Genomic DNA, 13770 nt, shown 5'->3' with positions numbered 1-13770 from the left:
GGAGACTACTGAATTTATTGTTTTCGGAACGGTTACCTCTGGTTACCGCTGTCAACGATGATAATACTAACCAACCACGTACCACAGATTCTATCGAAACCAACAGACGTGGAAGCTTGGAAGTGAATATTCAATATAAACATTTTATATTTAGTGTGATTAACCATGTTTAAATTAATCGTATTTACTATATCATTCTTAATTACGATTTCGGAATACTGTCATGGGTATTTTATTACAGTAGATGCTCATGCTGAAGAATGTTTTTTTGATAAAGTAGAGTCTGGCACAAAAATGGGTATGTGACTTCTTAGTGACAACATATTAAAATTATCCCAATAAAAATAGAAAAATGTTCAATTCAAAATACGGATTCCTCGAGAAATATTCATTTAAAAACACGGCGCTTTCAGTTAATTATAAGTTACTGGTATTGATTTTATTATCAACTGGTAATCCAACCGACTTGTATTTGTTCCAAACTTGTTCTAATGTTTTCATTTATTCTCCAGGATTAATGTTTGAGATTGCAGAAGGTGGATTTTTAGATATCGATGTAAAGATAGTGGGGCCAGATGGTAAAATTATATATCAAGGCGAACGAGAAACAAGCGGAAAATACACGTTTGCTGCACATATGGGAGGTGTATACACGTACTGCTTCAGCAACCAGATGTCTACTATGACTCCCAAAGTAGTGATGTTTAACATGGATATTGGCGAATCACCGAAAGACCAGACGGGCGATACTTCCCAAGGACATGGTAAGAAGTACGAATTAGAAGTTCGTGTGTAGAATAAGCTTGTATGTATCTCTATAGCTCTATAGGAGAGAGAGAGGAAGAAGGTACCTCTAAGGTAAGGGGCAACGGTAAACGTGGGCAAGGTACCATACAGGAACAGTGACAAAATAACACTAAAAAAAATATAAATAGATACTGGTACTACATTAGGCCAAGGTAGAGTATCCACCGGCCACTGAATGAATATTGCACATTTTAATTCTTATTATACTACTGTATATATGGAATTATCACTACATTAACACATTCCAAACATTTCATTTTCTGCTTCCATTCATTAAGGCATTTTCCCCTCCACACGCTTCTAGGCCTATGTACCGATCGTATAAAAATTCCATAATTACCAGGACCACTAAGTTTACCATTTTACTCATTAGATACCTTATTTAACAGATCTCATTTCTGTAGTTCTTAGATAGTATTTATTCAATTTAAATAGCTGATATTTATCAGAATTTTTCTTGTGTCAGCTCTTAGAGTCAACAATTGTAATTTCCTTTATACTGTATATACTTATTATGTAATTTATCTTTTGCATGACTAGATGATCACAATAAGCTACAAGATATGATCAAGGAATTGTCTACTACATTAACTGGAGTGAAGCATGAACAAGAATATATGCAAGTACGTGATCGTATTCATCGCAGCATCAATGAGAGTACTAATTCCCGAGTAGTGCTTTGGTCTTTCTTTGAGGCCCTGGTGCTTGTTGCTATGACAATGGGACAAGTTTATTATCTGAAGAGATTCTTTGAAGTGAGAAGAGTAGTGTAGGAAGTGATTGTATCATAAACAATATATTTAAATTGCGTTTTGTGCCGTATAAAAAAACGTTCAGGCAACATTTTCTGTAAATTAATTTGTTAATAATTCTACGATTTATGAAGTTGATGAAAATGAACATTTTCCTAGAAATCTGATTTGTATTAGATATTTGAAGTACAATTTCACTGGCTTTGTTTAATCTACAGTTTATTTCACTATAAATGGTTGGATTTGTGTTAAGTTATTACGTAATGTTTAGGTGAATGTTTAAATGGAATTTTCATACTTTCATAAGAATTAAAATATTTCATAGTCATTTAACACCAAGGACTATGTGGATAAATTAACTGTATTCTCATCCTTCTTTCTGCAGGTAACTTCTATACGTCCATGAATTTCCTTTTCCAAAATAATATTTTGCCCGTTATTCTAGATATGTAATTGTTAATAAAATATCATTGTCATTAGTTATGAATGACTTTAAAAAGTTTCACTCTTAGATTTTATAAATTGAAATTAAGAAATGTTGATTCACTGGTTTGAATACTATACAATATTTGTATATAACACGGGAGGAATAGAATTCTGGTTCTTTGGCGAGAAGTTGCTAGCCTTTTAATGTTTGTACAGTTGGATCGACTGTGATATTTTAAAAATATTTAATGGATAAAGTATAAAAATTAGTGTCCAGATTAAATCATTTTTCGCTTATTCAGAGCATGTATTTAATTACCGGTAATAATAATAATTCGTTTTATAAATGAATTAGTCAGTGCAGAAAGGAACTAAGTCCATTTTCACAACTTTTCAGGATATGCAAAAAAAAAAAAAAACTATTTGAAAACTATTTATTTGATGAAATTATATTTTTTACACCGATTTCCTGAGCTTTTGTCTTTACTACCGTGACACTTTACATTTAAAATTTTAACATTTTTCACGAGAAAAACACATTAAAACAATGGACTTTATTCCTTTCTGCTCAGTGCGATTTCTTTGTATGCATTTATTAATATTTTATTGTATCGAAATGTTATAATAAAACACAAAAATCTTGCAAAAGTACACTTGCATGAAAATATAACGTTTAAACATAAGCATGCTATTGACAAACAGGAAAAAAAACATTCCATACGCTATGTGCAAGAGAAATTTTTCTTCTTACCTAACAGAAACTAATGAGAGATACATGGAACTGACAAACCTTTGGTGAAGAATCAGTTGAGCAGAATAAAAATTCTCTTCAGCACCGGGACTCAAACCTGGGTTTCCAGCTTTAAGTTATGTGCTGGTGTTTTATCCACAAAGTCACACCGGATTCAAGTTCCGATGCCGGATTGAATCCCTCTCAGTTTAAGTTCTACCTACTGTGTTTCCTTTGTTGGCCTAGGTACCCTCGTGTACCATGTGACAATGTCCAACTACAAGTACAGAGGTGCATTCATTATGAGTGACTGGGATCTGATGGAACATGGTAGCATCTTGAATCACTGATTACTTATGGGCTATTCCATATGAAATCGATCAGTAAAAAACCTCGTATTTTTTTTATACTCTAATTTTTTCCCTATTTATACAAGGTGAGGAGAGTGCATTTTCAAAAATATACTGTCGAAAGTCAAACGATTTTCGTATTATTGAGCGACATATGTAGCATATTTTATAAAAACAAGCCTCTTTCAGCACTTAGAACTCTGGAACCATTTACTGCAGAACATTGAACGAGAGCTCATTTTGAAGCTGACATTTGGTAGGTTTTTAAGAAGTAATCTTTATTTTTATTTTATACAGAGAGACAGATAATCTGATTTTACTTACTTTTAGGCTTTTTGCCAATTTGTAAAAATGTAAAAAAATACTGAGAAAAAACCTTGCATTATTAAGAGGGATTCGGCATTGTTTGGTTAGTGGTACTGCAATAAGTTTTGAGGGTATTAAATAGATTATTTTCACAAGCCTAGACTTGAACGGCGCAGTACCACACGCACTGGCCGAGAGCTGAAGATAAGCGAGTGTTGGGCGTCATTTTACTCCTGTGTTTATGAAAACCTGTGATAAAGCTAGCACAGCCATGACTGCTAGACGACACATCACGTGTTTATGTCTCCTGGCCTTGCTTACCACGGCTAGCTCCCTCCTCATAGTCAGCTGGTTAGTTCACGTGGATACTATTTATTTTCTTTATTTGATATTTTCAATACTTTATCAACGTGCAATCAGTAAAAAATATGTGTTTATTTGTACTTTCAATGCAGAATCTAACTATATATTTTAAAAATATTTTTCCTTGGCAAAGGCGTCTTAATGAGGAAAAATCTAAATTTCTCCATTTCCATAAAAAGTAAGAAAATCTGTTTATATGTCAATATAAACTTTAATTTCTCAGCATCAAAATAAACCATGATTTTGATCATTGGGTGAAGGGGTTTCGGAGCCACAACAGTTTAAAGTTGTTAATTTTATGAAAATACGATAAATTTAAATATTTTTAATTTAAACACTATGAAGTTCTGATGCCCAAAACTTTGCACAAAGCATTGTATCACAGTTCTCTACGTACAAAAAAAGTTTTATTGTATTTAGAAATTGTAAGGTCAATTTTCTCTATATTTCGGTCGATTTGAGATGGAATAGCTCTTATGCTTTATCATATTACTATGATGTACCGAAGTACATATGGGGTTTCAGTGCAGTAATTCAGCATTTCCATATGGTGAAGCTGTAGAATGGAGACTCCGGAACTCGTAATGAGTGCACCTCTGTACTTGTGGTTGGACAATGTGTCTACTGTCACACATGCTGTGACACGGTATATGAGGGTAGGCCAACAAAGGGGAACACAGTAGGTAGAACTTAAACTGAGAGAGATTCAATCCGGCATCAGGACTTGAATCTGGTGTGGCTTAGGGAAAATGGTACCTCACACAAATAAGTAAAGCCAAATATACACAACATTCTCCTCTCAGAACTTCAGAAAATGATGCGAAGAGAATCCAGTTCATAAAGAATATTGTTAAAAATACAAATAGTGATTTCTTTCTTCTATTCATCTGTTACATATGACTTTCTTAGCATTTTCTCCTTTTTGAAGTCTTAAAAAAAACACACAAATAATGTTACTTTTAAAGATCTCAATATCGTATTTTCTTTCTGAGGAACTTACTAAAATTACAAAAATATAACCTAAAGTAAAGTTAAAGGGCATGTATATATTTTCACTTATTATTCCTGTGTTCGTCCATGGTCTGGAATTTAGGTTAAGTTTAGATTTAAAACCTCTCCTGGCACCACATTATCATAATCATCCTATCACATCATCGGGGTAATGTAACTCCGCCTTCCAGGCGCCCCAACCTCAGAAGTGGGTTACAACTAAGCCACGGCCAGGAGAGAAGACCAGAAATGTCGAAAAGACAACCTGGTGGCATTGGATTAAAAAAAAATATTTTCACTTATTTCCTGCCAATTACGTAACTGAATGCTTTATCCAGATTAGTATTATATCAGTTATTTGTAGCTGGATTATCTTATCAGTCTAAAGAAGATGAGCTGCATTATGTTTATCTTTCGAAGAAAAGATAAATTTCTTTCCTTGCCGAGTCCATAGATTTTACGAAACACTGTGTGTTGCAACCAGTTTATAACACAAAAATGATTTAATTACTAGAAACGTTAATTTTGAAAATCTATGAAGGATTTCTCACTGCTTTCAAAATACCTTTTATCCTTCATATCATCATTCTGTATTTCCTTACGCATATATCTTCAATTATGTTACTGCTATTTTGTAATGCTGAACTTCAGCAATGAAGCCATTCATTCGTCTTCTTACACTCCGTTATTTTTCATGGATGGTTTCAATCTGTGGGTTAGACATTTAGTGAGATGTTCATGATACACAGTTAACATAGTCTATACTCTATACTGTATTGGCTCAAATCTAGTATGACCACGAATATAATGCAATCCCAAGTTTTTAAATGTTTTATATGGGAAAATAAAAATATCTAAATATAATATGACCTACACTTTGATAATGTTATGGAAGGAAAACCCCTATTTTCAAGCTGTCAATTCTAGTCCTTAGCGACATCCTTTTCTGGGTATCATTTCCAGTCTTCATCATCTCTTTGTTCCTCCTCGTCCTTCTGTTTCATCTTCTAAATGAAACTCAATTCTTCTTCAGATTGGTAATCCTTTCACAAAATACCATCCTTACTATCATCTACGTCTTTAGAAATGCAGTATTTTTTTAAACCCTTCATAATTGACTCACTGATAATTCACTATAGTTGCGACACTGTTATTCCCGGCGTGACTTTTCCTCTTTGCTTACATCTTAGGAAGTGAAGGCTCTATAAAGTCTAGGTAGGTAGTATTGTTCGCCATTTTTGTTCTTTCGTCGCCGAGCTACCTTAGGAGGAATCTATTTGCCACACCGTTAAACATTATCATGTCATAGCTTCTATGATAATAAATCAAACACACTGTAATTCAGCAAATAATTGTGCGGCAAATAACGTCTTGGTGTGCTTTCTGCGAACGCCAACGAAAGAGCCAAAATGGCGGACGATTATATTAAGTATTTATCGAGCCTTAAGAAATGAATAACCTCTTCATCAGCGAATCACAAGACGCACACGTTTAAATGTAGCCAACCTGCAACGCGATTGGCTGCCGGAAATTAGAGCGACGGGACTATAGGTCAGTCATTTTGCTTGTTGGAATCAGAGCATAGTCCCCTTTGAGCAATCAGTCATTATACCTTCTGCACAGGTTCTACTTAAAATGTTTGACAACGTCTAGGACTTGAAGCTGAAATCATCCCTTTGAGGCTACTAAATTATTATTAATTTCTGCTACCCACTTTTCGAATTTGTCAGTTGTATGGCCAAGAAAAGAATCATCCCTCACGACTGTAAGCAAGTCAGCCACCAACTCCTGTCATCCACTCTTTGGAACAGCATAGATTAATTTTATTATCGTGGCAGTCTGTGCGTCTTAGTAGACTTTTTTTACAATTCAAAAGGGCTAGGCTGTGATTATAATACAAGAACGGTTTTTACACAGCAATATACAATATGCAAAAACAAAGTACTAAACTAAGCCAATACGACACTTTTTTATGTACAGGGACATCATTTTATTTTTACTTCAATTTTTATTGTACCTCAGTTTTTGAATGTACTTCACTCCCACCCCCTCTACTAGTAAACTCCAACCGTCCTCCACACAGAACCAAGGCTGTGTATGCACTCAAAGTTAGTGAGTATAGTACATTCCAGAAACATGTTCGCGTTTTCCAGTGACAAAAGAGCTTTCAATATTGAATCATATTTTCGCACAGGTACTGTCGTCCGTTTGCCTACGTCGCATCCTGGTTTCCTGCACCCGCTTCTGCTCGCCTCTCTGTAAAGACTAGTGGCTGGGCTGTCTTAGCTCTTTTCTGAGATCATTAATTTCTGTTAGGAATTGGACGTCTACATAATATTATACAAGTGTTTAAAATAACTTAAATAAAAGGGCCTAGTTAAGTAATTAACTGTCACGTGATTTCTCCCCTTTCTACGACAAAATCACTTGGACGGACAGTAGATAGCATGTCTTAGTAATTTTATCTTTTAGAATTGGGTAGAAGTGAAGATTGAATTTACAGTATGTAAGGTACTCTCTTATAGAGTAGGTACAGAATTATTTCAACATGAGTTACTAATACGAAGGACGAAAATAGTAATTGGAATTGGGTACATTAGTCTATAGTGCGATAATATGCACAAAAGAACTGAAGCCTGTATCGAAATAAACATAAGAATCGATTAATATATTTATTGAAAACTATTGCAATTATTATGTATGATACAACTATTAAAATTATAATAAATATTATTAAGGCATGATCATGAGAATAAATTATATTTTCAAGAATGTGTTCAAATATTCATATTATGATTATTATTAAAAATTTAACTTCACTCTCTATATTGTACACTAATGTGCTGTAGACAGTGTAATATACACTGCATAATGAATACGTCCGAAAGGATAGCTCAGTTCATGAGTAAAAACACTTACTGTTAATACTGTACTGTATTTTGATGAAACAAAAACCTAATGAAAATTATCAAACTCAAAATCGCGATATTTCCTACTTTACGTAAATGGATGAACTACTTTTCTTCCCTCTTATACCTAGTAAAGTGATTTCTTTGTATTTTACGCAGTATCATCGAACTCCAGTCGTGGAAGGGGGTAGCAAACGGCGTTTCCGGTTCTTAATCGTTGATCCAAAGGTATAGCCAGGTTAATATTAGAAATGTTAGTAAAAATAAAATGATGTCCCTGTACAATAGGATGAAGACAGTAAAGACTCTGAAATTCATAGATTCATGGTACATTCTGTTGTGGGTAATGTACGTAAACAAATCAGCCCAACAATAAAATATATATATATATATATATATATATATATATATATACAGAGGGCAGACGAGCAGATCAAATAGACCAGGATAAAAACAGATGGTTGAATCAGTTACCAAAACGAATTTTTCTTGTCAAAAATATATGCTTCCTTATAAATTTTGAAACGAATTTCCACGGAATTATAATACTTTCTCCTTTCCTCTTCTCTCTCTGTTTCAAACACCAAGTACGAAGAGTTCCATTGTTTGTGTTGATGGAACTGATGCCTGAGATGAGTTGAATGATTCACAGTAGGATTACCTAACATTCGCCTTACAATGGAGGAAAATGTCGACAAAACCGAACCAAATAATCAGTCCAAGCGGGATTTGAACCAATACCCAGGCACAGCCTCAGATCTTGAGTCCAACTCGCTACTGTATAAATAAATTACTTTTCTCGAAAGAATTAAGTACAGTACATAATGTAAATGTCTTTGACATACAGTAATTACATAATGGAGTAATACTGTATTACCTTTCATGAATCATGTATTTTAATAAAGAAAACTGCTAATGGATATAGTATATAAGTCAAAATTAGTATACCTGCTTAATAATAGTCCTGGTTAATGCGAGTTTACATGTGGTCCTTTGAACAGTGTCTTATCGGGATTTTACTGTAATTGAATCTGAACTCCTAATCCTATTTGTCTGTGGTGTAATAATCATGATGAAGATCTGGAACACATTCTTCTATACCGTCCATCCATAAACCACAAAAGAAGTAAATTAAAATCATCAGTACCAGTTGCAGAAGACACAGCCCTGCAGTATATATTGACTACACTCCACCTCTGGCTACTAGCAACAGGCATCTATAATAAACACCGATCAAAATACCCCTCATTACCCACAACCCTTCGGACCAAGCGATAGGGACATGCCGTGCCCCTACCGCTTGAGCCATCTGGGTCGGCTATACATTAAAAAGATTGATTGAATCTGAACTCATAATCTCTGAGCTCTTATTTGCTTCATAATTAGAAGAACACAGAGTACAATCAACATACAACTGCCAACTGATTTCAAAACAGCAATGATATTCTTCACTTAACAAAATTGTATTTTCTCAAATATCCCGCACACTTTTTTTTTCCCCTCGAAATATGCAAGTAAAAAATAAGGGTGCATGGGTTATTCGAAATGAAGATGGCAACACTGCCTGATTTTCCTCTAGCGTAACTCCTAAAGTGGTAGCAAATGCCATTATCTTCCAGTGGGGGTATTTAAATTGTTGACAATGTTAAATGGCATTTGGATTAGCAGTATGTGTCAGAATCAAGTGTGATAAGTGTATAGTTTCTGCGTGTTATATTTTTAATTCTGAAAATGAGGACAACTAAAGGTATGAGATTGCGATCCTTTACTTGCAACAAAAAAAAAAAAATCTTAATATCATCATCAAAGATGCGGAGGAACATGGAAATTCTGCTAGAGCCTATAAATTTGATGTAAGTGTAAGCTGTATCAGAGACTGAAGGCTTCTGCTCCAGGATAACATTTATTGTTAACTGATCTCTATTTTCTGTTTAATTGTTTTTAATTTGTCATGAATACATAATTTGTTCAAATTATTATTTTTTTTTCTTGCCTTTGAAAAGTGGTGTGTATGTGGTTTATTCGAGGAAGCGGGGTATTCGAGAATATATGGTAAGTCGAAAAAAAAAAAGCACATAGTGAATGGTTTATGAGAGCTATATAATGTGAGATGCTACACAATACGAATGTAATAGCAGAAATAATTATAAGGAATCCTGCCTGACAAATATTTGATTTCTCATGCAAGAGAATTACTGAAAGAAACAGTACTCTGGTGCATGTTCATATCAGCCTGATACTATTCTTCAGGAAAATGTCTCAAACTACAACCTGTGCAATTTTGGCAAGAAATGAAATGTGTATTACTAGTCTGATTAAAAATGACAATTCGTGGTAAATAACAACGTGAATTTTAAATCCTCATATATTAATATTTTTCAGCAGTGGCAAAAGAAAAACATTTTAGCATATACAGTTTGAAAATAACACAGGGCTATTCATAAGTCCGTGAAACATTAAAAAAAATTCAAAACTACTAAACTATACAACGAATAACAAATTACTTTACACTAGAGTAAAAAGAAACTCTCCAAGTTTTGTTACATACCTCACAGATGCTCAATGTTTTCATTGCTAATACGACATGCGGTAAACCATCTCGCCCCATACACACTCCAGCATGTCGCAGTTGACCAGAGCCACGGCAGCTGTAATTCGGTGGCGAAGTTCATGGAGATCAGTGGTGAGCGGAGACACATAGACAATATTCTTCACAAACCCCCCACAAGAAAAAGTCACACAGTTAAATCCGGTGATCGTGGTGCCACTTCATTAACGCGTCATCTTCTCGTCCTGTGTGGCAAATTTTGATTAAGATACTCTCGCACGTTCTTGTGATAGTGACAAGGAGATCCACCTTCCTGAGAGATGTAATCACTGCTGCCTTCATTCAGCTGAGGCATCAGCCAGTTTTGTAATATATCCAAGTAAATCATCCCAGTAACGGAAAAATGGCCCATATACCTTCTCTTTCGAAATCACACAGAAGACATTCACCTTAGGTGAGTCTCGCACATGCCCTATGACTGTGTGAGAAATTTCAGTTCCCCATATGCGCACATTGTGCCGATTCACTTTTCCGGAGAGATGAAAAGTTGCTTAGTCATGATGGGCAAGTCTACTTCAAATCTTTGACGAGGTCCTTGCATATTCCAACATAGCTATAAAACGATTGCTCATGTTTAGTAAACGTTATTTTGAGATTATTGATAACTACTGCCACCTAGCGGTAAATCATGGCAACTAAAAGCGGGCTCTTATTTTAAAAAACTTGGAGAGTTTCTCTCTCTATCGGCATGTCAATTACCATGATATGTTGCGTACTTTATTTGTTATTAAACTTTAAAATGTTTCACGGACCTATTATAACCTGGTATAATGATACTCTATTCAAAGAACATCCATTGGTAAAGATTTGCTAAAATTTCACCAATTTAATCAATGTACACACAAGGTAATTGGAAGAAATATATTTTACATCAATTCAATTATCATAATGAAAACCACATATTATGACATTCTGTGTAATCGAGATAGAGAGCACTGAAAATTATACCCATTTACTGGTATTAGACTGAAATTGAGTGAACACTTTAATAGAGCCCAGATTTACTGTATATGCACTTAAAGTTAATACTATATTGTTTAGTCAGTATATAAACATGAAGCTATACCCGTACTCTTTTAGATGCCATTTTCATCATCCAGTATTTTCCTCTCATACTGTTAACAGTCTTTAATCCTCATAACCACAACTTAAAAACCAGTTCGAGATTTACTGTACAAGATGCACTGTCTAGTCCTTGTGCCTGAATTCTCCATTATTACATTTTGGAGTCTTGTGAACTAGGCTCAAAAACCCTCTTAACTGATACCAACTACACTTGGTGTCATTCTCATAGTGCACATAAATCCGGACTCTATTCAACAGTTACTGGATCATGATACTCTGAAAAATTTACAGAAACTTGGATCCCAGTACAATGTAATGACAATTTTTATTTTTATCACACATGACTGTATAAATGTAGGCAGAAATGGATAGCAAGTGGAGCTGCGATATGACAAGTATGGCTTTCAATTCACTGTACGGTACTTTGGTACTTCACAAAAGATTGTCACTTGGTATACGAGAAAAAAGTAGTTCCCAGCATCCTGTCAGTCTTGCAAAGGTACTTTTATAAGTTCAACAATGCGATGTTTTTAAATTCATTAAATTTCGAGTAACATACTGAATAGTTACGAAATTTTCTTTGTATGTACAGTCAACTCTGGATATAGTGAACTCGGTTATAGTGAACATTCGGCTATAGTGAACCTAAATCGTTGGTCCCGACCCACATACATTAAAAAGTACGCTAATATTTCTGTTTACAGTGAACCCTTGCTTTGGTTATAGTGAACCTTACGAAGTTACGAGAGTTATTATCCTGACAAATTCTTATTTGAAGTCAGACCTTCTTGCATAAAATTGAAAGAATGTGTTGAGAACAACATTTTAAGTTTCTTACTCCTTTAGTCAAAGGACAAAGGTAGGATTAGTGATTCCTCGACAATGAGCTGTACTGTAAATCCAGGCAATATGTGACGACCTTGCCTCACTCCACCATCGAAGGGTTGACATTCTGTTCTCAGGCATTACTCTACTGTTATTTATAATCCTCCACCGTCAAAAGATTGCCTTTGTACTCAGAAACATTTCCATTATGATGGATAGCATCGAAACAACGGAAAATGAAACTGCCTTCTTTTATTGAAAGGGGACGGACATTATGTCCAGAACATAAATGAAGGTAAGATTTCAATGGCTTTCAGACTCCATCAACCGCCTCAGAGTTTTCATTAAGTGACCCGGGAAATTCCAAGGCTGAGTACGCAGTCACACCATAACAGCATTTGTCATTTCTACCTGATCAGTATGTTTCTAGTATTCAAACAGTGAATGTACTGTATAAAAATGTCGAAGCGTAAAGTGTTTTATTTGGAAGATAAGGCGAATATATAAGTGACAATGAACGTGGTTCTTCGCAAGCGGACGTGGGTCAACAGCATAATTTAATTAAATCAACTGTGAGTAACAGTATACAGTGTAATCCATTCCACAAAAATGAAATATTTTAATTACCGTATAGTTTTATTACCATTAAGTACGAGAAAAATTCGTACCGGCACCGGGAATCGAACCCAGTACCTCTCAGCTGTGCGCGCCGAGTGCTCTTAACCAACTGAGCCATGCCGGGTCACGATCCACGACGCCGGCCGAACTCCTCTCGTAGTATTATGTTACGGCCTTACTACCAGCATTTAAGACGATACTCGTACTTAATGGTAATAAAACAAACCGATTAGTTCACACTAGTCATGTAATATGCTATGACGTGGGCGAGACCTAATTCATATTTGATACATACCGTATAGTATTTTATTTTCTTGTTCACTATTTCATTCATTACTGTCATTTAAGGTTAGGGGAATGACATTTCGGATTTAGTGAACCTCGGATATAGTGAACGAAATATGCAAATCCGCAGAGGTTCACTATATCCGGAGTTGACTACATATGCGTGAGTGTGTGAGAGCAAATTCTTTATTTTACAATAATGTGATATTACCATCAGAAAGTAACAAATGTGAAGTAATTTATCTTAAATAATAAATATACAATAAAAAAGTGTAGAGAGAATGTAATTTGACTTTTAAATACTGTACTGCCACATATTTTATCTTATGTATATGTTGATCAAATACGGAAATCGGATGATTTGTTTTTTTCAAAGGCAGAGCTCTTAACTTGCCATTATTCACTCTGACTCTACAAATGAGCCGTTCAGAGCAGAAGTGGTGTAAGTCAAAATTGGGTAATGAGGTTTAAAGTAAAAATTCTGTAAATACAGCGCAAAGTAGCAATTAGTATGTCCTTCTTGCTATCTACTGACTACTAATACTTTAAATAAATTGAATATTAATTGCTACTTTGTGCTGTATTTTACAGAATGTTTACTTTAACCCTCATTACTCATTTTTGACTTACACCACTTCTGCTCTGAACGGCTCAAATGTGCTCATATTGTACTACCAAAAGTCTTGGCTTTGACCTAGAAAATCGAGTGCTGGTGTAGTACTTATCACCTACCAAC

At 34.8% G+C, this 13770-nt stretch overlaps 1 protein-coding gene across 1 annotated transcript; it reads left to right on the top strand.

Moving 5' to 3' along the window:
• Nucleotides 1–69: 69 nt before the first annotated feature.
• CHOp24 (transmembrane p24 trafficking protein CHOp24) lies at nt 70–1892 on the top strand. Its single transcript, XM_069827966.1, has 3 exons — nt 70–298; nt 513–764; nt 1348–1892. Exons 1-3 carry the CDS (start codon nt 166–168, stop codon nt 1578–1580), a joined length of 618 nt encoding a protein of 205 aa, XP_069684067.1. The 5' UTR covers nt 70–165; the 3' UTR covers nt 1581–1892.
• Nucleotides 1893–13770: the final 11878 nt, after the last annotated feature.

This window comes from Periplaneta americana, chromosome 6 (genome assembly GCF_040183065.1).
Source record: "Periplaneta americana isolate PAMFEO1 chromosome 6, P.americana_PAMFEO1_priV1, whole genome shotgun sequence".
Classification (NCBI taxonomy): domain Eukaryota; kingdom Metazoa; phylum Arthropoda; class Insecta; order Blattodea; family Blattidae; genus Periplaneta; species Periplaneta americana.
Note: the sequence above shows the minus strand (reverse complement) of the source record. Positions and strands in the feature narration are given on the sequence as shown.

Coding starts and splice junctions, on each gene's coding strand:
- CHOp24 (XM_069827966.1), top strand. CDS start 166: ATGTTTAAATTAATCGTATTTACTATATCATTCTTAATTACGATTTCG. Junction 299..512: donor AGAGTCTGGCACAAAAATGG/GTATGTGACTTC, acceptor TTTATTCTCCAG/GATTAATGTTTGAGATTGCA. Junction 765..1,347: donor CGATACTTCCCAAGGACATG/GTAAGAAGTACG, acceptor TTGCATGACTAG/ATGATCACAATAAGCTACAA.